The sequence below is a fragment of the Microtus pennsylvanicus genome, chromosome 17 (genome assembly GCF_037038515.1).
Source record: "Microtus pennsylvanicus isolate mMicPen1 chromosome 17, mMicPen1.hap1, whole genome shotgun sequence".
Lineage (NCBI taxonomy): Eukaryota > Metazoa > Chordata > Mammalia > Rodentia > Cricetidae > Microtus > Microtus pennsylvanicus.
In genome coordinates, this window is record NC_134595.1 from 32,206,691 (window position 1) to 32,229,239 (window position 22,549).

General features: G+C 48.4%; 1 protein-coding gene across 1 annotated transcript in view; it reads right to left on the bottom strand.

The window, feature by feature from the left end:
• Trpm8 (transient receptor potential cation channel subfamily M member 8) overlaps positions 1–22,549 on the bottom strand; it is a 69,344-nt gene that overhangs the window by 12,352 nt on the left and 34,443 nt on the right. Inside the window, exons 13-20 of the mRNA XM_075951296.1 lie at positions 21,870–21,999; positions 21,323–21,468; positions 18,392–18,504; positions 17,620–17,836; positions 12,390–12,481; positions 11,183–11,324; positions 9,822–9,993; positions 6,855–7,032 (exon numbers count right to left, since the gene is read on the bottom strand). Of these exons, the coding sequence (XP_075807411.1) occupies positions 6,855–7,032; positions 9,822–9,993; positions 11,183–11,324; positions 12,390–12,481; positions 17,620–17,836; positions 18,392–18,504; positions 21,323–21,468; positions 21,870–21,999 (1,190 nt within the window). The remainder of the gene's footprint in view (positions 1–6,854; positions 7,033–9,821; positions 9,994–11,182; positions 11,325–12,389; positions 12,482–17,619; positions 17,837–18,391; positions 18,505–21,322; positions 21,469–21,869; positions 22,000–22,549) is intronic.

Sequence of the window (22,549 nt, forward strand, 5' to 3'; positions counted from 1 at the left end):
GCTCCTATAGGATGCTGTTCTAGGCAGCCCGTTTATGCTGATTAATTTAATATGTAAATAACTCTAAGTCCTGCTATCATCTATGATAAACAGATTGGGAAACTGAGGCACAGAAAGAGCCGGCAAATTGAAGCGTTGAAGCTGGGATTTGGCCTAGCAATCTATCCCCAGGTCTATCCTACATCAGTCGAGCAAAATGTATGGTGTTATGATAGCTCTCCTCTGTTTCCAAGGGGTTTAATGGGATGACTTGTCACTTTGGGTTAACTACAAGGTGGTTGACAATTTGGGCAGTATGCATTTTGAGCACAATGAAGCCTCTGAAGATTAGAAACCCACGCTTATTGACTACCCGCATGCATAAGCTCCCTAAGGCATGCCGGCGGCTGCCTGGCTGATCCTTTTATCTACGTTTCAGAGTAGAAGTTTTAGGTACAAAGCAAACAGGACTGTGGATCCAGAAGACGGACCTAATAGCTCGCTTGGCATTCCTTCCCAATGTAGGTCAGGTTGCTGGGAGGCTAATGCTCCGTCTGCTGTCATTACCGTCTCCCCTGGTCCTCAGCTGGCTCTGCTCTCTACAAAGAACAGCAGCCTCATCTGCCGCAGCAGCGGCTCAGATCTACAGAAGCACCCGGATTAGTGACTCTCGGTCTAAGAACCTGCCGGAAGTCACAGCCTTCTGCCTTCTGCCAGAAGCTCTAAAAGCACCTCACGATTTCACACAGCCATTCCCAAATGGATCCCGATTGCTCCAAACTCAAAAACCAAAACAAAAGCCACTGCATCCACTTTGAGGCATCAAATGTTGTTTTTGGGTGTTTCCTACAAAAGACATTGCTATGTCTGGATGAAGTGGGGAGCTTTACAATGCTCACGGCACGTTAAGAAGCACAAGTGCCTCCCTCCTGTCCTCGCTCCGGGAGCTCCGAGAGAAACGCTGAAGAAAGGCCCTCTGGGGGTGAGATTTGTGCCTTGGCTGAACTGGCCATTCAGACTCAATGAAGCACGTTTTATGTTCTGCAGATCACGTAGGGCGGGAACCGACAGAATGAAGCCATTTGCGACCTTTTGTTTGTTTCTGCACAGCCTGAGGAAGACTGGGAAGAGCAGAGAAGTCCAGGCCGGGACAAGCCATCGGGCATCATTTTTTCTTTGCGTCCTTTTGGCGCAAGCCCTTCTGGGGAAGCGCTGCAATCCCTACCTCTGAGGTAGGCAGGAGGGCCCGCCAATCACAACTTTGCCTTTGTGCTATCCTTCTCCACCTCAAAAGCCTGCGCAACACCGTTTCACTTCTTTCTCTGGAGAACCAAACGTCAAGGCCCTTCCGGTCAGAACAGCAATTTCTTCTGTGCCCCGTGGGCAAGATAAACCCTGGGAACGGCACTTCTGATAAATGATGAATCCCACGTTTACCTATCATGAGGGAGCTAGATGAGCACCTAAAAGCCGAGGTCTACCTTCCCTGGATGGCAGCAGCTTCTAGATTTCTTTCTTTTTCTTTTACGTCCACTCCAGATTCAGTCAATCAACATGGGAGTCCTCCATGGAAGGCTGACAATTGAGGGCGGCAACAAACTGCTTTACCAAGATCGTGTGTGTGTGTGTGTGTGTGTGTGTGTGTGTGTGCGCGTGCGTGCGTGCGTGCGTGCGCGTGCGTGCGTGTGTGTGTGTGTGTGTGCGCGTGCGTGCGCGCGTGCGCTAAACATAGGCCAAGTTCAGGTGCTCCTTCAGTACTGTCAACTTTTCATTTTGTTACGACAGTCACTTTGACTGACCTCAGAAACTCACGAGGTTGGCTGAGTAGCCAGGCCCTGAGATCTGCATGTCTCTGCCTCTCCAGCACCAGGATTGACAAGTGTATTGCCAGGCCTGGCTTTTAATGAAGGTCACGGACCTTGAACTCAGGTCTTCAGGCTTGCCTAGCAGGCACTGTTACAATTCGAGCTACCACCATGGCTCTCTGATTTTTTTATAGTCTTTAGAAGTTAGTTTTCACATCTGTAGAGAAGTTAGATTCTGCAAAGGCAGGCCTTCTATGGCTGATGTGTGAAAATGGCTCTCAGGGACACAAGCATCAGAGTGGCTTGGGGCTAGCCTCAGTTGCACCAGCTCAGACAATGCTCAACATCTTCCAGGATATCACTGGTCATCCGCATCTTCCTCAAGAGACCCTAGAACCTGCCCCTCCTCACACTTCTCCGATACCCTATTAGGAAGGTATTGTCCCTGTCAGTATCTCAGTGGGTTGGACGTGGGTAGTGGCAGTGGAAGTCATCTCATAGGACCAACTGAATACCCTCTGTGGAGCAGGGCAGGAGAGAGGAGGAAGCAGAAGCCCCTTGGAGGGAGAAACTCGCTGAGATTGGAGATGTTGCTAGCCTTCGGCAGATGTTTGGAGCTCAGAGAGCCTTGTGCACAGATGAAATCCAGACATGCATTAAAGGGGTGATATGCCATGACCACAGAGCAGAAGGATGGTGGAATGCTAACAATATTGCTATAATCCATCGTTTGTATGATGCATCATAAAGCCAGATCAAAAGGGAAGTCTTTCAATACTTACAGGAGAGCCTTCTGGAACACAGAACATCTTTTTCTGGTTAGAAAGGGAGACAGAGAAGAAGGAGCTGACATGACAGATAAGGAGTTGAGGGGGAGGGGGGAACCACCATCCACGAGGTAATAAAAAGAAGGGAGACAGTTAACAAAGGAGACTTGTTCCCCATGAATAAGTGACTCTTTAAAAGCCTTCCTATATATCAAAAAGTCGTCACTGAAATCAAAATCATAGGAAAAAAAAAGCCAGGAAACATTTGCTCACACCCCTAAATGGCTGAAATAACAAAGAGCCCGCAAGGCCCATGCAAACAGAACCACAGAGTACTGACAGCTACAGATACTTGAACACTGTGAATACGATGCTGATTCTGGGGATTATGAATCCAGTTTCTCCTAAATAATTCCACAAAGAGTCATAAGAATTTTTTTCTCAAAAAAAGAAAGAAGAAACTCACAAGATGAGTTTCTTCGTACAATTAAATATGCACGAAAAGCTAGGGGGAGATTTGAGTAAGAATAATGAGGGGAGGACTTATACAACAGATGTTTTAATGACTTAAAAAAAAATCTTCAGTAATGAAAACCATTTGGTAGTAAAAACCAAAATAGAAAGAGTGATCAAATCAGAATGCACAGTCTTAAGAAAATTATAAAAACTGGATGTGAAAACAACAGCCGGTTTTAGAATAAATTAAAATCCAAACAGGCTTCTAAGCTAGATTCCTTTCTCAAAGATTTATTTTTATTCTAAGTGTATGTGTGTGAGCCTGCTTGAGTTTATGTGCACCATGTACGTGCAGGATCCCACAGTGGCCAGAGGAGGGCATTGGAGTCCCCAGACCTGGCACTAGACACAGGTGGGAGCCACCACGTGGGGGATGGGAACTGAAACCCAGTTCTCCGCAAAAGCAGTGAACACGCTGGTGCTGAGCCATCTCTCTGGCCCTCAGCTAGACTTTCACCCAACAAGCAGCTCCTTTGGTGTGTCACGGAGAACTAATGCCCCCTCCTTCCCAAGCAGACCAGTAATGTCTAATCAGAATTGTTTCATTCCTAGAGACAGCCCTGGCTCATGGGCTCTGTGTCTGGCCAGCATGTATGTTGACATGTTTGCTGTATCCTATCCCCTTTCATCCATACGCTTCAAAACAACTAGAAGATTTGGATGGAGAGAGGGCTCAGTGCTTATGAGCAAATACTGCCCTTAGAGAGGACCCACGATCGCCTCTCATCATCCGCATTAGGTAGCCCATATCACTGCTTGTAACTCCAGCTCCAGGGGATTAGATAACCCCTTCTGGCCTCTGTGGGTACCTCCACTCACATACACATACCGTTCTCCTGACCACACATATACCAGACATATGCACATATTCATTATTTAAAATAAAATAAATCTTTATATAAATAAAGTGGAGGCTTAAAGCTTCCAACACAAAGAGATGATGGTGGTCTGAGGAGAAGGAGATGATACTTATCATTTAATCATTACTCATTGAACATGTGCATTCCAACATTACACCATGAGAATAAACAGGCGTAGTGCTAGGTGCCAGTTTGGACCAGAATAACATCCATTAAGCAACTGAATTGCCATTCAGCTGAATTAAAGTAACAGTAGCTCTTTGCACTGCTTTCAAGATTGAAGACATTTTGTAAGAGGGATGGGAAAGAGTGAAGGGGGCTTTGGAATAGATCATAGTAGAGCTGACTAGATGCCACTGACAAAATAAAAGACAATAATTATAATAATTGTGACGTGGGAGATGTGGGGAGGCACAGGCACAGAACTGACAACCCTTGGGAGAGACACCACTGATTCCATTTACCTGCCTTTCAATCAACCGTTCGGTTTAGTACGACGCTGCCATAGAGCAATGCAGCCTAGACTGAACCAAACACAGGACTTGAAATCCTCCTGCCTCAGACTCTCAAGTAGCTGGGCTTCCAGGACTGTCCTGCCAGGCCTGGTGGCTACTTCCTATTTTATTATAATATGTGCCACCGTGGTAAATATTGGCAATCATTTCTTCCACTTAGAGCAGGCACTTGACCTGGCCCCGCCTCTTCCCTGTGAAGTCACTGGGAGGTTGCACCCCCACAAGGGCTGATAATGAAGTGAAGGGGCCCATACAAGGCACTTGGAAGGCGAAGCTCCATAAATATTTAGCTGAGGGAGGGAAGATTCACTCTGGCTCATGGTTTGAAGGAACACAGTCCAGCTCATCATGGTAGAGAAGGCACAGCAGTGTGAGCAGCTAGTAGCGGGAACTGCCAGGTGACTTGCTCACATCTCAGAGGACCAAAAAAAAAGGACGAAGGTGGAAATGAGGGTATGAGGGAGAATAAGAAACTGGCACCAGAAGCAGAGCTGAGGCTTGACCCCAAAGACTCACTTCTTTTCGCCAGACCTTACTTACTAAATTGTTCTGCAGTTTCCCCACACAGCGCCACCCTCTGGGGACCGAGTGTCTAAACACGTGTGCTTGTGGAGGACAGCTCACATTTGAACAGCTTCTGCCAATTTGCCTGGTGGTCAGTTTCCCCAGAGCTGCCTAGTGTTACACATGCTCATACCAGTGGGCACGCTGTATGCAATCCTGGAAACACTGCAGGCGACAGGACAGTTTCTGAGACTTGGTTATCAAGTGTGGTGCCGTTAACTCAGTGTTGGCTCTTTGGCTCCGGATGTCATTTTTAGCATGTGGTTGCTTAGGCAACATGACTTTGACATGTTCTAACCTCTGATTTTCTTTTCACGAGAAATCTGCACCTATGTTAGATGGCATAGAGATAAGTGTTCCTAATTTATCTGTCTCCTACATCACAATGATTTGGAAGCTTTAGCAGATAGCCACTCAATCATTTCCCACCTTTCAGAGGATCCAAAGGCCTGCATTAAAACGGTTATGAAAACAGTTATGCCTCTTCTAGAATCTTCCGAAGATCCTACCCTGCGTATCTTTACACTAAGAGTCTCTTTACACTAAGAGTCATAGGGAACATTATTTTTGAAATAAATGTATTGATTAGGTTGTGACAGGATCCCTTGGTGTCTCTTGTAGACTAGCTAGCCTCAGAACCAACATTCAGAAAGATACCGCACCATAACTGGCCATCAGAACGAGAACAACAATCTGTGTGTTGTGGATTCATCCCATCGTTTATCACCATCCTAAGGCAAACCTTAAATTACAACAGCTATATAGGTTGTGGCCAGATACATAAGTTGTGGAGCAGTTAGGTAGGTTATATACCAACTGAGGCACAACAGAACCATCAGTGAGGCTCCTCACAGCTAAAGACATGAAGATCATTCGGTTTGTTTCAGATGCCACTCCAAGTATCTCTTGTGCTTCTGAGAAACTCTATGAAAGTGAGGAACTTATCACAGCTAAATAATGTAGAGCTTGGACAAAACGAAGCTTTGCAAACCCGTGGAAGCAAGCCTGTGTATGAGGCCCCATGAGCAGCTTGGCAAGTGTTGCCCAGTAGAGGCTAAAAGCAGACGGTGCCACAAGTAACCCCTGACAGCTACACCTTCCAAGTTCATGATGAATGGCACTCCTAGGACCTTTAACTTTTGGGTTATACATCCGAGGTGTCATTGGTTGCTGGGTATTGGTTTGCATACGTTTGTCTTACTTAGAAAACATACACCAGGAACCTTGGAAGTGATTTGCACTGTAGCTATCATGCTAACGCAGTCAACTTGCCTGGATTTGGAATCGCCTAGGAGACACATCTCTAGCGGTGTCTATGAGCATGCTTACAGAGAGGTTTAATGGGAAGAAGGCCCACTCTGAACACAGGGAGCACTAGTTCATGGGTTGAGGTATTTGTCTGAATACAAAGGAAGATGAGTAGCGGACACATTGTGACTCCCTGCCTCCCAACCCCACTCCCGTGACTTCCCAGCGCAATAAGCTGTACCCTCAAACTATAAGCCAAAACAAGCCCATCCATCCTCTCATTGCCTGTGTTAGGTGTTTTGTCTCAGCAACAAGAATGTCGTTGGTTCAGTTGCTCTCCGGAATGATGTAATGCTAAGCATTGCCTAGATTTAAGGGAGTTGGTCACATTGCTTGTTTGTGGTGTCAAATCAGTCAAACACCTTGTTTTTTTTAAATATGGTCCCTTTAAGGCCCCCAAACACCAAAGACCACCAGGCTCCCAATGGCCTCTACTCTCCACTCCTCAAGGTGGACATTACCTCTGCCCACACTCGTCCTGCCTGCCTGGCGTAGGAACAGCCCATAGAGGAAGTCCCTGAATGTGTGACACAGACATACCCAAACATGGCGACCAGGAGGTTGACGAGCAGGATGTTGGTGGAGAGCATGTAGATGCACACCAGAGGGATGGTGATCCACTCAGGGAAGCGGGGCAAGTTGTTTTCATCCATCTCCACACAGAGCGGCTTGGACTCATTGCCCGAGAAGGTGCAGTGGGAAAAATCGTATGTGGTACCTGTGGGCACAGAACCAGGAGGCCAGTGAGGTCCCTCTGGAGAAGAAGCAAGGATGGCAGCAGGCCGGGAGATGTGGAATCAGAGTCATCTTGGGAACAATCTTCAGAGTCTCATGCCCACCAGACAGCTTACTGAGCAGCTACTGGGAAATTGTGACTTCAGTAAGACCAAAATCAAAGCAAAACAAAACAAAAAAAAGGTGTCAACTTGACACAGACTGGAGTCATCGGAGGGAGTCTCAGCTGAGGGGTGGCCAAGGTCAGTATGGCCATGTCTATGAGAGACTGTCTTGATGTGGGAAGGCCTAGCTCACTGTGACAAGTCCCATCTCTAGGCAGCTGGAAGAAGAGTAGATGTACAACCCAGGAAGAATTAGAAGGCTAGCTAAGCATTAACCAATGAGCGAGCTAGCAAGTAGCATCCCTCTGTGGGTCCTGCCTGCAGGTTCCTGCCTCGAGCTCATGCCCTGACTTCCCTCAGTGAGGAATTACGGAGTGGAAGCATCGCCCTTGGTCCACATGTCTTATTGCAGCAACAGAAACTAGAACAGGGGCTGTGGTCATTTCTGTGCTCCAAGAAGCATCCAAGCTCCTCAGTTCTTCAGTCAGTTTAAAGATTCAACCTGCACAAAGTCCCAAAAGAAGGAATTGGATCACCCAGAAACATCTCTGAAATGAACAGAAGGATGAGGGAGTGACAACCATGTGACCAAATGGGAAGGGACAGGTACCCAAGGCTGGTAAGTGAGACAGAGGCCTGGGAGAGGAAACTTGGCAAGGCTGCATTGCTGGCTCACCGTGCTCATGATGAAAGCCATGGGCACTGTTAGAGGATGGTAATAGAAGTGATTCTCTACCAAAGGGCTGCTCTGACTGCCACACACATCAAAAAGATCCGGAGGACACAGGAGAGCTTGGATAGATGCCAGAGCACGGGGGATCAGAACATTCTGCATGGAGGTGCTGTGGGATCGTGAAATCAACTAAACTGGCTGAGCATTAGCATCCAGGAGCAGTGTCAGAGAGGGTTCGTGATGCCACTTGGAGCCACCTAAGAGATGTGACTCTGGGCATGTCCATGAAGGTGTTTCCAGAGACTTCAACCCTCAGAGTGGGCAGCTCCTTCCCATGGGCTGGGGTCCTGGACTGAATAAAAAGGAGGAAGTGAGCTGAGCATCAGGAGTCTCCTCCTCTCTCTCTCCTTCCCTCCCTCCCTCTCCCTCCCTCTTTCTGCCCGCCGATTCCTGACTGTGGATGTGATGAGACAAGCCACCTCACTCTCCTGCCACCACGCTTCCCCTGCCATGATAGGCTGACTGTGTACCCTCGAATTGTAAGTCAAGATAACCCTTTTCTTCCTGACATTGTTTCTGTTGGGTATTTTGTCACAATGACAAGAGACGGTAGCACAGGTCTGTTAAGTACATCAACGACCTGACATATCACTGGTAGGGGATACAGCTCGGTGGTGGAACACTTCCCTAGTTAGTACAGCAGAGGAGCGGAATGTCACAAAAGGGCTCTGACATACACCACTGTGCCCTGGTGGGAAAGAGACCAGCAGGGACCTTGGAGGAAGGCCTGCTCTGCCAGGAAGGTCGGGAACCTTTCCTTTGAACTAGCCACTGTGGGTCTGTGTGAGTTCAGAGAAGACCACAGACTCTGGTTCTGAGGAGGAGCACCCTGCCAGAGCCCTGTCCTCGGCCCTGACAGCCTGGGCACACACACACAGTGTAGGAAGGTGTCACTGTGCCAGACAGTCACTGACAGAACTCAGAGACCGAAATGTGCACACAGCGCACATACCTGCCCTGGCCTGTCCCCTAAGTGCTGTTCCTCGGGAGAACCCAACCCAGCAGCAGGAGGAGCTCTCCTCCGGACAAACGGTGTCACCGTGCCAACTAGAGAGTCCCAAGAGCCTTTCCACCCCTGCACGGAAGAGACCTGCTTCTCACAGTCAGAAGAGGCTTCCGCTGAGGAATGGAGACCAATAGGGAAACCAGAGGGACTGAGAAAGGTCACCAGTCAGGGCCATCCCTGGCTCAAGGAAACAGTCCATCAATGCAGTTCATGCAGGCAGGGTGGGAGATGACAAGTCGGGGCTACTGTCAACATCAGGAAGCTCCTCTACACAGTCCATCCAAAACACAAATTTGCTTATGCCCCGTACCTGACATTACAGTCTGAGTGTGGGCACAATAAAGCCACTATGCCAACGTCAGCCTCATTCCATCTTCTGAGCAGTGGGCTAAGGATGAAAGCTTCAACCCAAGGTCCTAATGTCAACCTTCCATGTGTTCTTTAGGACTAGATGGAACCCTGAACACTGTGGCATACAGGGAGGTACAGTCGACAACACTTCTGTCTGAATCAGCAAGGACTGTCCCACTCTACCCTGGGAACTGAGAAATGCCATGATTTTTAAAAACATGAGTGTGCGGGCTCGGTGGGTAGAATGCTTGCCTATCATACATGAAGTCCTGGGTTCAATCCCCAGTACAGCACTAACCAGGCATTGTGGTACACATCAGCAATTTCAGCGGGGTGGGGGGAGGGGGAGGGAGGAAAGATCAGGAATTCAAGGTCATCCTGGGCTACAAAGGGAATTCAAAGATACCCTGGGCTAGGGACCTTGTCTCAAAAAATATTAAGAAATAGAAAGACTTAAAGATTTCCATGAGAATAACGTAAGATCTTATTCAGGAGCAAAGAGAAGAGGTGAAACGGTCAGGGATGGGTCCAGGATGTCACCCCCAGCTCCACCTCTGTCCATGCAGGGCCAGGCTTACCATCCACGTCACTGGGCACCTGGCCAAACATGGCCAGGTAGGGCTCATAGATGACAGAGCGGAAGATCCACCTCCAGCGCTGTTCATTCAGTCTAAGGATCCCCTGCCTGGCCACGCCAAAAGCTACCATCCACACGGCAAAGAGAAACAGGAAGAAGAAAACGTCGATCAGCTGCCAAGGGAGGAGATCAGAATAGTCAGAACTGTGCTCGTGGTGGCTGGTTATGAAGCCTGGCCATTCCCAGTCAGCCACAGAGGCCGGAGAGGGAGGTTCAAGGACCCAGAAAATTTATTATCAAATTGCCTGGCCACTTATTTATTTATCTCACACCAACTGATTGAGTTAACTGCTGGGGTTAAGACCAGGGCCTTGTATATGCTCTATCACTGGGCTGCATCCCCAACCCTTAGTTAGCCACTAACCTAAAAATAAAACAGCCTCACCTTAGGTCTGGAGATGTTTCCCCAATGAAACCCAAGTCCTGCACTATTGCTTGCTGATCTCCAAACAGCTTGGATTCAGGGCTTTGAGAGTGAAGGCCCAGCTCAAACACAAAAGGGCCTCTGCTTTGGAGGAGCTGGCTCCAGCCACACCTGGGAGCATTTGCATTTTTTTTTTCAATCCCCAAATTGTTTTTGCAGAATTACTTCTTTGGAAAACAAAAGCCGCCCTTGTGAGACGGGAACAATTTACTTTTTCTCCCGCTGTGTTTTGCACACACAGCTTGACGTCATGGTGACTGGATGCCTCCGAGGTGCTTTGAGTTAAAAACCGCACACTCAGCCTCAGCATTGGAAAGGGATGTCCACATGAGCTCATCCAGTGGCCCATCTGATTTCCAGACAGAACCAGCCGCGGGAAGCAACGTCCCCAGCCTGCCACGTTCTCCCGTTGTGTATGTCAAACAAGCCTTTCTCCCACGTGGGTATTACAGGGTGTGGAATTTAGGATCCCATCATCTCTAGACATCTAGCTCACCATTTATCTCTAGGGAAAGATGTTTTCCTCCTTGAACTAGAACAACCTATCTATAAAAATGGTAAAAACGGCATAAAAGCCCCTCCGTACATATACTGAGTGAGCTGTTCAGACTCCAAGGAAGCGAGATGCAAAGTAGAGACCGGCAGGAAACCCCAGTGGCTTTCGGGCAGTGCTACACTCAACACTGTTGGCTCCTTGGAGCTCTCTTTCCTATAATCTCCACCAAGAGAGAGGCCTCTGGTAAAACCAGCTTAAAAAAAAAAGCAAATGCCACTGTGAACGCAAGCTATCAAGCTATGCCGTGAACAAGCTCTGCCCACCAGTCATGGATTTCAAGGCAGGTGAGAGACGGATGCCCACTGGTGCTGCTGGCTCTTACCATTCGCTGTAGCATTATAATCTTGGGTCCTAAGTTCCTGCTAACAGTGAAGATGTGGATGAGCCTTAGAGTGAATATAATGTAATCCAGACAGAAAATGACTCTCCCGGAGTACAATGAGCTTTTATTAGAAGAGTGGAGTCTGCGGAGAGAAAAAGGGAATTAGTGCTACGTGACACAACGTCTCAAAGTTTACTGTGGTGTGTCATGTGTGTGGTGTGTCATGTGTATGTGGTGTGTCGTGTGTATGTGGTGTGTCATGTGTGCGGAATGTCGTGTATGTGGTGTGTCGTGTATGAGTGGTGTGTCACGTGTGTGTGGTATGTCGTGTGTATGGTGTGTCGTGTGTATGTGGTGTGTCATGTGTATATGGTGTGTGGTGTGTGCGGAATGTCGTGTATGTGGTGTGTCGTGTATGAGTGGTGTGTCACGTGTGTGTGGTATGTCGTGTGTATGGTGTGTCGTGCGTGTGAAGTGTGTCATGTGTGTGTGTCGTATGTCATGTGCGTGTGCACATCGGTGTCTCACTCTGTTTCTTTCTGTCATGGTTTTTGAGACAGGGTCTCACACAGAACCTGGAACTCACTGACTGAGACAATGAGCTTCCAGACCTGCCAATCTTGCCCAGCCCTGGTTCCAGTCACAGGTGGGTACTGTCATTCTCAGCTTTTACGTGGGTTCTGTGGGTCTGAACACAGTCCTCACACTTGAATGGCAGGCTTGTTGCTGACTGAGCCATCTCCCCAGCTCAGTTTAGGGCCTTGGATGGTCATCTGAGATTTAGCTGTCTTCTCACGCACTCTAGCTGTGAGGCTGGAGGGATACACTGATACCTGGAAGGGTGGTTACAGGACCAGTGTTCTGGCCGAAGTCACATGCGCCATAACTAAGTGGACCAAAATAAATCAACATTGGAAGACACTCAACATCCCCAGGACCCTTTCCTTGGATTCTAATTGTGCCCCCCCCCCCAAAGCCTATTTGAAAAACAAAAGGAAAATTGTAAAGAACCCTGGATGAGAGGGAAGAAGAAATTTATGTTGGCCAACTTGTGTCTTCATAGGGCAGGAGCAACGTCCTCTTGTGGTCATCTCTGGTAGGGCATGAAGTGACTGGTCCATCCACGGACTTGTTATGTCCAAGATTTGTTTTCTCCATCTTTTGTGCCAAAATGCCTGAAGGTAGGAAGGGGGAAGGAACCACTCACCGGAACACGATCCCTGCTATGAAGTAGAAGAGCCCCAGGGTGTCCATGACGTTCCACAGGTCAGTGAAATAATTCACTCCGTTCATGTACCACTGTGACAAGAGAGGACGGACGGAAGAGTGGGCATCTGGGACACCAGGCTTGCAGACCCGTGAATATCCATGCAGCTTCTCCCTAGCACTCTGGAGGCTGTTGGTGTCAAGAACCCCACGACCAGAACCCCATGTTCCCAGGGCACCGGAGAGCTAGCTGCTCTTTACACACGTATAGCTCTCAGAGTCAAGGAAAGGAGGTGTGTTCTCTTCTCTAAAAATGAAGCCTCAGAGAATGAGTGTGACCTGTGTGGGAAAACATGAACTGGCCAGGTGATCACGGACAGCAATGTAGACTGTGCACTGTGCGGTTACCGAGTGTCTTCCTGACTGTTGTAGATTTGTGTATTTATTGTAAAAATATAATAGAACACACACAGTAGAACAACTTGATTAGTGAAACTGTTTCAAAATGGGCACATGGAGGGAAGATTATTAATTGGACTGTACAAAGTAGCTGTGAAGAACTCCAACCTAGCTGTGTAGCCCTTCCATTTGCCTACCTACTCAGAATCTGGCTATGAGGGGCCTGAGAACAAAACCCTGGGGAAGGCTCAAAACGGGGAACAGTGGATTCAGTGAAGTGTGGTACTGATTCCTATAAAAGATGAATGCTCGTGTGTTCCCATGAACTCATCCATCTGGGTCTATCTGGGACTTGGCTATCCTATTTCCTACTTGGTCCCTGACCCCAAGGCCTAGACGGGGTGGCTAAGGTGACCATCCTGGGAGTGAAGGGTTTCTAGATCCACCAATATCCCCCAAGCTGAAATGCCGAGGGAGGCAGGACACACCGCTTGAGTGGACAAAGGAGGGGAGCATTACCAGATAACCTCGGAATGATGACCTCCCCCATGCCTGCACAGCCTGGCTCAGACCATGTTCCACTGTGGGGAGACTGGTTCAAGGTTAGGACCCTGGGAGGACACAGGAGCATCCATTTGTCGGTGCAGTGCTGACCCTCGGGGTACCAACAGCCATTGGCTACTCCGTGCCTGCTAAGATGAGAGTGGCTAGCACCTGCCCTGCCCACCTATTCTCCTTGTCGTCCCTGCTGGTAGGCTGGTACATGCTGATCCGTACTGTCCCAGCCCTTCCTTGTCTAAGGGACTCCAGAAGCCTGACCCGTATTACAGGAATGATAGCTACATGAACCCTGGGCCACTAGAATACCACTACAGGGAGAAAAGATTTCAGGTAAGGCTAAGCTGCGCTCATGAAACAACAGGATGTGTTCACTGTCTCCTCCACGCTGTGACGGCTTCAGAACTAGAGGAACTTTCAGAGAAGGTGGGGTGGAGCTTACCACCTTTTAATCAAACATCCACCGCACTGCTTAGCTCTGTTAGGAGTGAGTTAACTGTGTGTGCATTGTTGACTGTCTAGGTTAGAAATCCCCAATTAGTGTGAGCACCCAACATCACTCGTCAGCGGAGAGCAGTGAGTGCCTGAGGCCCAGATACAATCTAAAACAGATAATGTCCTGTTGAGGGGGCCTTCCGGAAAAACTGTGACTCTTTCTGATAAGACTGCACAGGTCTGTAGACCTCTTCCTTGAAAACCAACCCAGTTTAGGGATCCAAAGACAAGGTTCTACAGAAAGGAAGGGAAACAGCGCCCTCTAGTGACATATTGCTTAAGGACAAAACTTTACAGCAGTGGTCTGCAGATTGGCTCCTGTTTTATCAAGCATTCCAGAAAATAAAAGCCACCTGGGTTTCTCTGTTCAAAAGGGAGAGAGGACTGGGCCTCCTCTCTCCTCCTCTCTGGCTTTAGTAGCTGACCAGGTGACCCTCAGGAGTGACTTAGGTACACCCTGCGTGTCCCTTCCTGTATTAACACAACAATCTCAGCAACAAGAAGATACCAGCTCTGGCTTCAGAGATACATAGCAAATTAAAGTCTAAAGTGGACCGTTCCCACTTGATGCTGTTCTGGGGACTACAGGAGCATGTGTTAGGACCTGGGGCACTCAGAGGACTCCCTGGTGGGGTCAGTACAAGAGAAGACACCCCCATTTGTGCTTCTGCTTCTCTCAGGAGTTTCTTCAGAAGGAAATGCACCCCCAAAAAAGGACAGAACTAAGAAGCCAAACCACTACCCATCACTTACAATCTATTTGCAACTCTTCCCTACCCTTTAATTCTCTGTCCCTCTTTCCCTCTCCCAACCCAATCCTCATGACTTAATTCCCTATTAGCCATAAGTCAACTGACCCTCTAACCCAGGAGGCTTCTTCTCTAACTGCTGATTTCCACACAGAACCCCTCAGCCCCTCTCTGCTGACACATCAGAAGCCATAAGGGAACCTGGGAGTCAAGGCTGGCCACAGAGACAGAGTCCACACGGAAGGGCTGTGGGCCCAGTGACACCTGCAGACTGAAGTCCTCAACCCTCTACCTGGGAATGTGACCTTGTCTGGAAATCAGGTCACTGCAGATGGACCTGGACAGGTGGAGATGGAATCCTGATCCAACGTGACTGCTGTCCCCAGGAAGTGGAGGAATTAGGACACACCTGCACATATGGGGGAAAGCACCATATGGACATGATGCCAGGGGTCAAAGCATCACATCCACGAGGCACAGAATGGCAAAGACAGCCAGACAACTTCCAGACGCCAGGGGATGGGACAGAACTGTTTCCCTCGTAGTACTAAGTGGGACCACCCGTCCTATACCCTTATCTTGGTCTTTAACCCTCCAGAATTATAGGCAGTACACTGCTACCTAATCCATCTTGTGTGTTTTGGGGTTTTCTTCCTCCACCTCCGCACTGCTTACCAACTAGTCAAGAAGACAGGTACACATGGGCACCAGTGCCAGGGCCCCTCCCAGCTCCCACACTCACACCCATAATCACTAATCGATCAAGACATACCAATGCTGAGAATATATAAACAGGCCCCCAGAACCCCTCGCAATCCCAGGAGTCCTGGAGAAGGCACATAAAGATCTATCTGAGAGAGGTGGCATGGGAATGTAAGCCAACATAGTGTTCTTAGACTAGTCGGGGCCCTACCAGGGCATGAGCAGCATTGCTGCCCCTTCAAATCTCTTCCGCCACCAGGCCTTCTGCTTTGTAAACTCAGGTACCCCACAAGCTGTATACCTAGCACATGCTTGCTCCATGGAATATATTTTAACCTTAGGGTTCAGGTCCAGAAGAGACAACAGAATGACGGCAGAATCTGAAAGGGCTTCCTGAGACCGGTTTTCATCGTGGGTCAAGACATTGCCACCTTCACTGTTAGCATGAATTTCTTCAACATCTACTACCTCTGTAAGTCCCTGCTCCATGGAACCTGGGGTCGTTTAGATTCAGGGGTGGAAAAAGGATCCCAAAAAGTGCACATCCCAAGAAACTGCACACATGGACCATAAAGAACCAACAGGGATTATGGCAAGACTTGACTGCTAGGCATTAGGGTGCTCAAGATGATCAGGCCCCCAGGTCCCCAGTTACTCCCCTGATAGCTGCCCCTGATGGTGGTGAAGTTGAGCACACAGAAGGTTCCCGATGATGGAAGAACTCAGGCCAAGGTCTCTCAACCACGCCCCTCCTCTGTCCTAGCTTATTTCTGTTGTTCTGGTAAAACTTTCTAACCAAAGGCAACTCAGGGGGGAAAAGGATTTGTTTGACTTATGGTGCGGGAGAATTGTCTGTATTCTGTCAATCATGTTTTAAATAAATGCTGATTGGCCAGGCAGGAAATATAGGCGGGAAAACCAGACAGGAAGTAGAAATGATGTAATGAGAACAGGAGAATTCTGGGAAAGAGGAAGTTGATTCTTCCCATTCCTGCCCAGATCACCAAAGTAGCAGGATGTGATCTGACCCACTGAAAAAAGGTACTGAGCCACAGGGTTAACATAGATCAGAAAAATGGGTTAATCAAGATATGAGAGTTAGCCAGTGAGAGGCTAGAGCTAATAGGCCAATCAGCTTATCATTTATGGAGACCTATGTGTGATTTTCTTTGGGGTTAAACAGCTGTGGGGTAAAGGGCTAGACAGAAACCCCAAACAAACAGGCCCCCCTCATGTTACAGACTTATACTTCCAGGTCACACTGCATTGCTGAGGAAAACTAAGGCAGGGACAGGAACATGAAGGAACATTGCTAGTTCACAAGCCCAGCTTTCTTTTTTTTTAATTTTTGGATTTTCGAGACAGGGTTTCTCCATAGCCTTTGGTTCCTGTCCTGGAACTAGCTCTTGTAGACCAGGCTGGCCTCGAACTCACAGAGATCCGCCTGCCTCTGCCTCCCGAGTGCTGGGATTAAAGGCGTGCGCCACCACCGCCCGGCTCCAGCTGGCTTTCTTATACAGCCCAGGACCATCTGCCTAGGGATGGTGCTGCCCACAGTGGGCTGGGATCGCCTACCTCAATTAGGTACAAGACAATCCTCCCACAGACATATTCACCTGCCAATCTTATCTAGACGGTTCCTCGGCTGAGGCTCCCTTCAGATGACCACAGGCTGTGTCAAGCTGGCAATCAAAGCTAAGTAAGGCACCTTCCCTGGCTGAGCCCTGTCCATAGTTAACACTAGTTAAGGACATAGCATGAATTCAATGCTAAGAGATCTCACTGCGGTGCTCAGGATTTGAAAATCACCTTCAGGTCCATAGACTGTCACCTGGGAAGAATTTATTTGCAACTTAATGACTGCATTTGTAGTTCAGAAACAGTTCTGATTGACCGTGATGTCAGGAAGCTGCTACCCACTGAAGACACCTTGAGGAAGTGCCCAGTGTTGTAACCCTTTCCTCCAATTGAAACATCATCTCCTGGGGTAGCACAGAGGCTGGGGGGACTGGGAAAGTTACAGGCACCTCCCCGAGGCTGTATGTGAACAATAGCAGGTGCTGGGGCAGGAGACATTGGTGGAGTGATTTGGCCACAGATTAGCCTTTGAGTTTTAGAGATGCAGCGTTTGTGAGTTGTCTGGGTGTTGTGAGTTGATGCTGTAGCTGCCTTTGAGTCAGCCACTCTCTCGTCAGTCACCCCAGTAAGCTCACCGGTTCCTTACACTAGACTCGTGGAATCATCTCTTTGGTGTGTTGTCAGTGTCTTATCTGGGGTGAGCAGACATTTTGTCATTTCCCTGGGGAGAGCGACGCAACACTTGCCCACCTGCCTCACTTCATCACAGAAGAGGACGAACACCAGGGCATAGAGGATCAGCTCTGGTGTGTGCGGCACAGAGTGGAAGTCCATGAGCAGCACGTAGGCAAATAGCAGGAGGAAGGCAATGTAGAAGACCACGTTCCAGGAGAAGACCACGAAGGGCGAGGTGAAGAAGGCCACGTAGTACCAGAGCAGCTTCTTGTGCTTGTCAATGGGCTTCTTCCTGGACCAAGCCAGAGGTGGGGCAGAGTCACCATCCACACACACTCACACATACTGATACTTCTAACAGACACACGTTCTCTCACTTACTCACATATATTCATATACACTGATACAGTCACTCACACATGCACACACACACACACACACACACACACACACACACACACACACTGGTGCTACCCACCACAGACAAGGAACAAACAGGGAAAACTGGATCGAAATGCTGACCCAACCAAAACTCAACCTTTGTTTTTGTTCGTTTGTTTTGTTTTGTCTTTGTTTCTTTTTTAGTTGATCAGAGAATCCAAATTCAGTCTAAGATACTGAAGATGACCCCAGGCCCACCTGCTTGAAATCCAACCCAGAAAAATCCAGGGAAGTTGCCAGACCACGCACACAGATGCCATAATGGATGTTCTAAGTTCTAGGCTTACAACCATTTGCACAAATGCTCAAACACATACACGCACACACGTGCAAGCACATGCACGCACATGCACGCACACACACACCACAGATGCTCACACACACGATTAGATGCCCCAGTCCACACCTGAATGATACGAGGCCACAGCCCACCAGGGGGATGACAAATAGACACAGGATAATCTTCCAGTTCTTTGTGTCTCGGGAAATCTCTCCATACCATTGCTTAGAAAGAAAATTCTAGAGAGAAACAGAGACAGAGAACACAGTCCTTGTTGATTTAAGTATAGGAGGGACAGGACACAGTCATTCTTCCCATCCCTGTGCATTCCAGAAATATTTACCCTATATTAATGTCTTTAATTTTTAAATGTTATCCGGATCCTAAGGCGTGAAGAAGCAACTTAAAATTCTGTTTGATTTTCGAGTCTTTTTTTTCTAAATTCAATTCTATTGGCTCTAAAAGAGAGTGTTACATGAGTGAAACTCACTAAGCTTATGAATTTTTAACTACTATGACTCTTATTTGTGTAAGCTTAAACAAGTATGAGTCTTCAGTGACTGCTAAGTTCAAAGCCAGGGCCAATGCAATCTGTATAGTCCCCAGAGATTCCTGTCTGGAGGCAGATGGATGCTTTTATTCTGAAGCTAAAAGGAAGCTGGGAAAAGAGAGACTGATAGAGTCGAGGTGGTAGGCATGGAGACACATTCCCCTGACCACTGTGCCAGCCCCTGAAGGTGGGGCAGGAAGGGCTTCCATGATGGTGGAAACTGGAAACCCATATTACCACCAAAAGATAGGTGTGGGGATAAGAGACCGGACCACATCAAAGAAACCCACAGCTGGAAAAACAAAACAAGCCAACCAGGTGGAGCCTAGCATATAGAGGGCAGAGCGAAGGAAAACTGGAGCCCATTCATTGCCAGTAAGAGGGTTGGGAATGGTGTACTATGGCCATAGTCCTGCATCTGCTCTCCTATTGGGCAGAGAACAAGGGCTTCTCTTGTGCTCCCTGCCATATCTTCTTGGGGTTACTCCACAGATATGTGCTTGGCTGAGGAGGGGCCAAGCTAGACCCCAGAAAGAGCACCAAGCAAGCAGCACACTGCAGTTATAAACACCCTGAGACTTGCAGCGGGCTCTACAAGGGACCCAGAGGCTCCCAAGAGCTCCAAGGGCCACCTTCCTTCTGAGCACATCATGTCTGCTTCTCCCTCCCCCAGCTCACCGCCTGCTAGTCATCTCTAGCTCACCTCTAGAGCAAACCACTTCACTGAAAGCCACCCGGGATAACGCAAAGTCTGAAGGTGGAGGCAATCCACAGAGGATCGAATCCTGGTGCCACTACTTCCTAGCAAGCAAGCATGGGAAATATTCCAGGACCTCTCTGAGCCCTGAGTCCTCAAAATAAAATGAATTACGCCCACCTCCACAAGCATGGTGCAGAGGAAACACGTTACAGGCATGGTTCTCCCCCCATCCCTGCCTGATCAGCCCTACGGTGTCCCAGGGCAACGGTGGGTGCACTTAAGCTGCTGCCTGCTTAACTTGCCTCAGGACCAGCCCCGCCCATCTCATGATTCCTCCATCACTTGTGATAACCGTGATGACCACAGTGGCAGCAGCTGACACAGCCGACCTTCCCTTTCATACCGAATTTCATGGCATCACTATAGCAACTTTCTGACAACCGCAGCTGCTGCTGTTTGGACAAGAAATCCCCCACAGGCTCTTGGGTCTGACTGGTGGGGTGGGCCACGGAGGGCGGGCCTTGTAGAGTTCCCAGTCCTTGTGTCTGTCCTCTAATCCACAGGAGTGCAGCATCAGCACCATCTCTGCTGCACTGGGTTGAAACTGTGAGCCCAAATATGTCTGTCCTCATTGAAGTTGCCTCTGTCAGACATTTTGTCACAGAGAAATACCTAATATGCATGACTGTGCCCATTTCACAGATAGAAACTGGGATCCATCATATAACATCTGCTTTAGTGGGCTAAGGCCCTGGCAGAGGGACCCAGAGACAGCTCATCATTACAATGTTGTACTATTTGCTTGGTGGAAGCCCAAAGAATTCTTCCTCCTTGCCATGTGTCTTAGCTTCATGTCTGCTGTTGTGATTAAAAAATAAAAAGGGGAGGACAGCATTTATTTTAGCACACAGTCCCACATTACAGTCCATCATTTTAGGGAACTTGAGGCACAATCACATCCACAGTCAAAAGCAGAGAGAAATTAATGTGTACTTAATATTCACCTAGATTTCTTTATTCATCTAAGGTCCAGGATCTAAAACTAGGAAACAGCACCACCCATAGTGGGCAGGGTCTTCCCACATCAACTAAGGCTATCAAGGCAACCCCCCCACACACACACACACAGATACACCCACTGACCAACCTATCTAGACAATGCCTCTCTGAGACTCTTTCTGGACGATTCTACAGTATGTCAAGTTGACGATTAATGCTAGGCACCATACTGTGATTTGGGTCTTAGATATTTTCCCAAGATCCATCACTAAAGGCATCGTTTCCAGTGTGACACTTGGGAAGGTGGTTCAATCTTTAAGAAGATGGGACTAAGGGGGATGTCTTAGGCTACTGAGGGTTACTCCCTCGAAGAGACTTTGGTTCCTCCTCTGCCCCCCACGTCTTTGCTTCCTGGCTGCCAAGAGATGTCTACCTCTACCACAGCTGTGGCCATAATGCCCTGTCTCATCATGTATTCAGAAGCAATGGGCACAGCCAAGCACGAACTAAAACCTCCAAACCTTGTGAACCCAACTAAACCTCTGCTCTTTTTAAGGTAATCACCTCAGGCATTTCGCTACAGCGGTGGAGAGTTGACCGGTGTACTCCTGTGCCGTCTCTTGAGGTGAGGCTTTTCACAGAAGCCTATGTCTCCTCATCTTTCACATTGTCACCCAGGGAACGCCTCAATGGCTTTTACACGGGATGAGGAAGGTGGACTCCTAATGCCAAGTCCTTAATGCTACTGGTAGCATGTGCTGTTAGACACATTACTGGGCACAGTTTTCAGGGCCCGGCCTTCGCTTACCTGGACCCCAGGCTGAGCAATGAAATGCTGGTCTGTGGCCTCCACCGCCAGCTCCAGGCAGTTGCTCCCTCCCCAGGCTTCACAGGAGTAGACCAGCAGCTGCTCTGCCAGGTCTTCGTCGTTGCTGTAGCACTCGGTGAACAGCTCTGCATTGTCAGGGAGAAGAGGGCTGGGCTCAGCTGGTAGACATGGAACCCAGCCTGCCTAGCCCCATCAAACCCTGAACAGATGGGTCATGAGGACCCAGGCATACAGAAGGCAGAGAGAAAGCTGACCAAATGTCACCCTTGCTACATGGATGTTTCCTCTAGACTCTGCATAGTCGGCAGGGCTTTTTATGTAGAGGGTGTTGTTACATGCTTATGAAACAGAGCTGCCTCCACCACCTAGGGAGGGCCCTCTCTGGTGGGTTCTGGACACAGGCAGAAGGGCCTTGCTCTGAGGGAAGGCCTCAGGATCCTCTATCCCTCCTTACCTAAAACAGCCCCTCCCCCCTTCCATTTCCCTCCTTCTGAGTGAGACATCTTGGCAGACATGGGACACTCACCCACAGCTCGGGTTTCATATTCATTGGCCAGTTCCTCGGATTCCCCAGCAGCGTTGATATCATTCTTGACTTTAGCCAGGGTCTTCAGAAGCTTGCTGGCTCCCAAGGCTGCCAGAGTACAGCCTTTGGTCTTTAAGGGGGTGCAGGGATGGGGAAATGTTGGTTAATTCATAGTCTCTTGAAGCATTGACATTAACTTTTGAAAAGAATAGACAAGCAGGAGATGGCAAAGTCAACTACTCATTGTGATTCCAAGTCAAGTCTGAGATGAGCTTGGAACAGACTTGGACCTCAGTAAACTATCAGTGGTCTTGCAGGGAGAATCAGCGTCTAAAAAGAAAACACCTGGGTAAGTATTGGGGGCCATTCAGCCTCTGATGGCAGGAAGCCTGACTGACCCTTATCTCAACGTTACCATACTATAGCAGCCAGGATACAGGGAGGGAAAATAAGAACATTGAAGACCTGCACCATGTAACTGAAGGCTGTGTCTGAATTCAGCAGTCAAGGACGGAAGTGCATAAGGAAGCACAGGTGTCCGTATTTATAGAAACTGTGATGTACCAAACCACAGAGAAAAGTCTCAATAAATACTTTAAGCAGAATTTTTATAGGTCCTACCTTCAGTTCATAATGGAAATAGCGAGAGATCATTGTTTTTATTTTAATCTTATTATTAC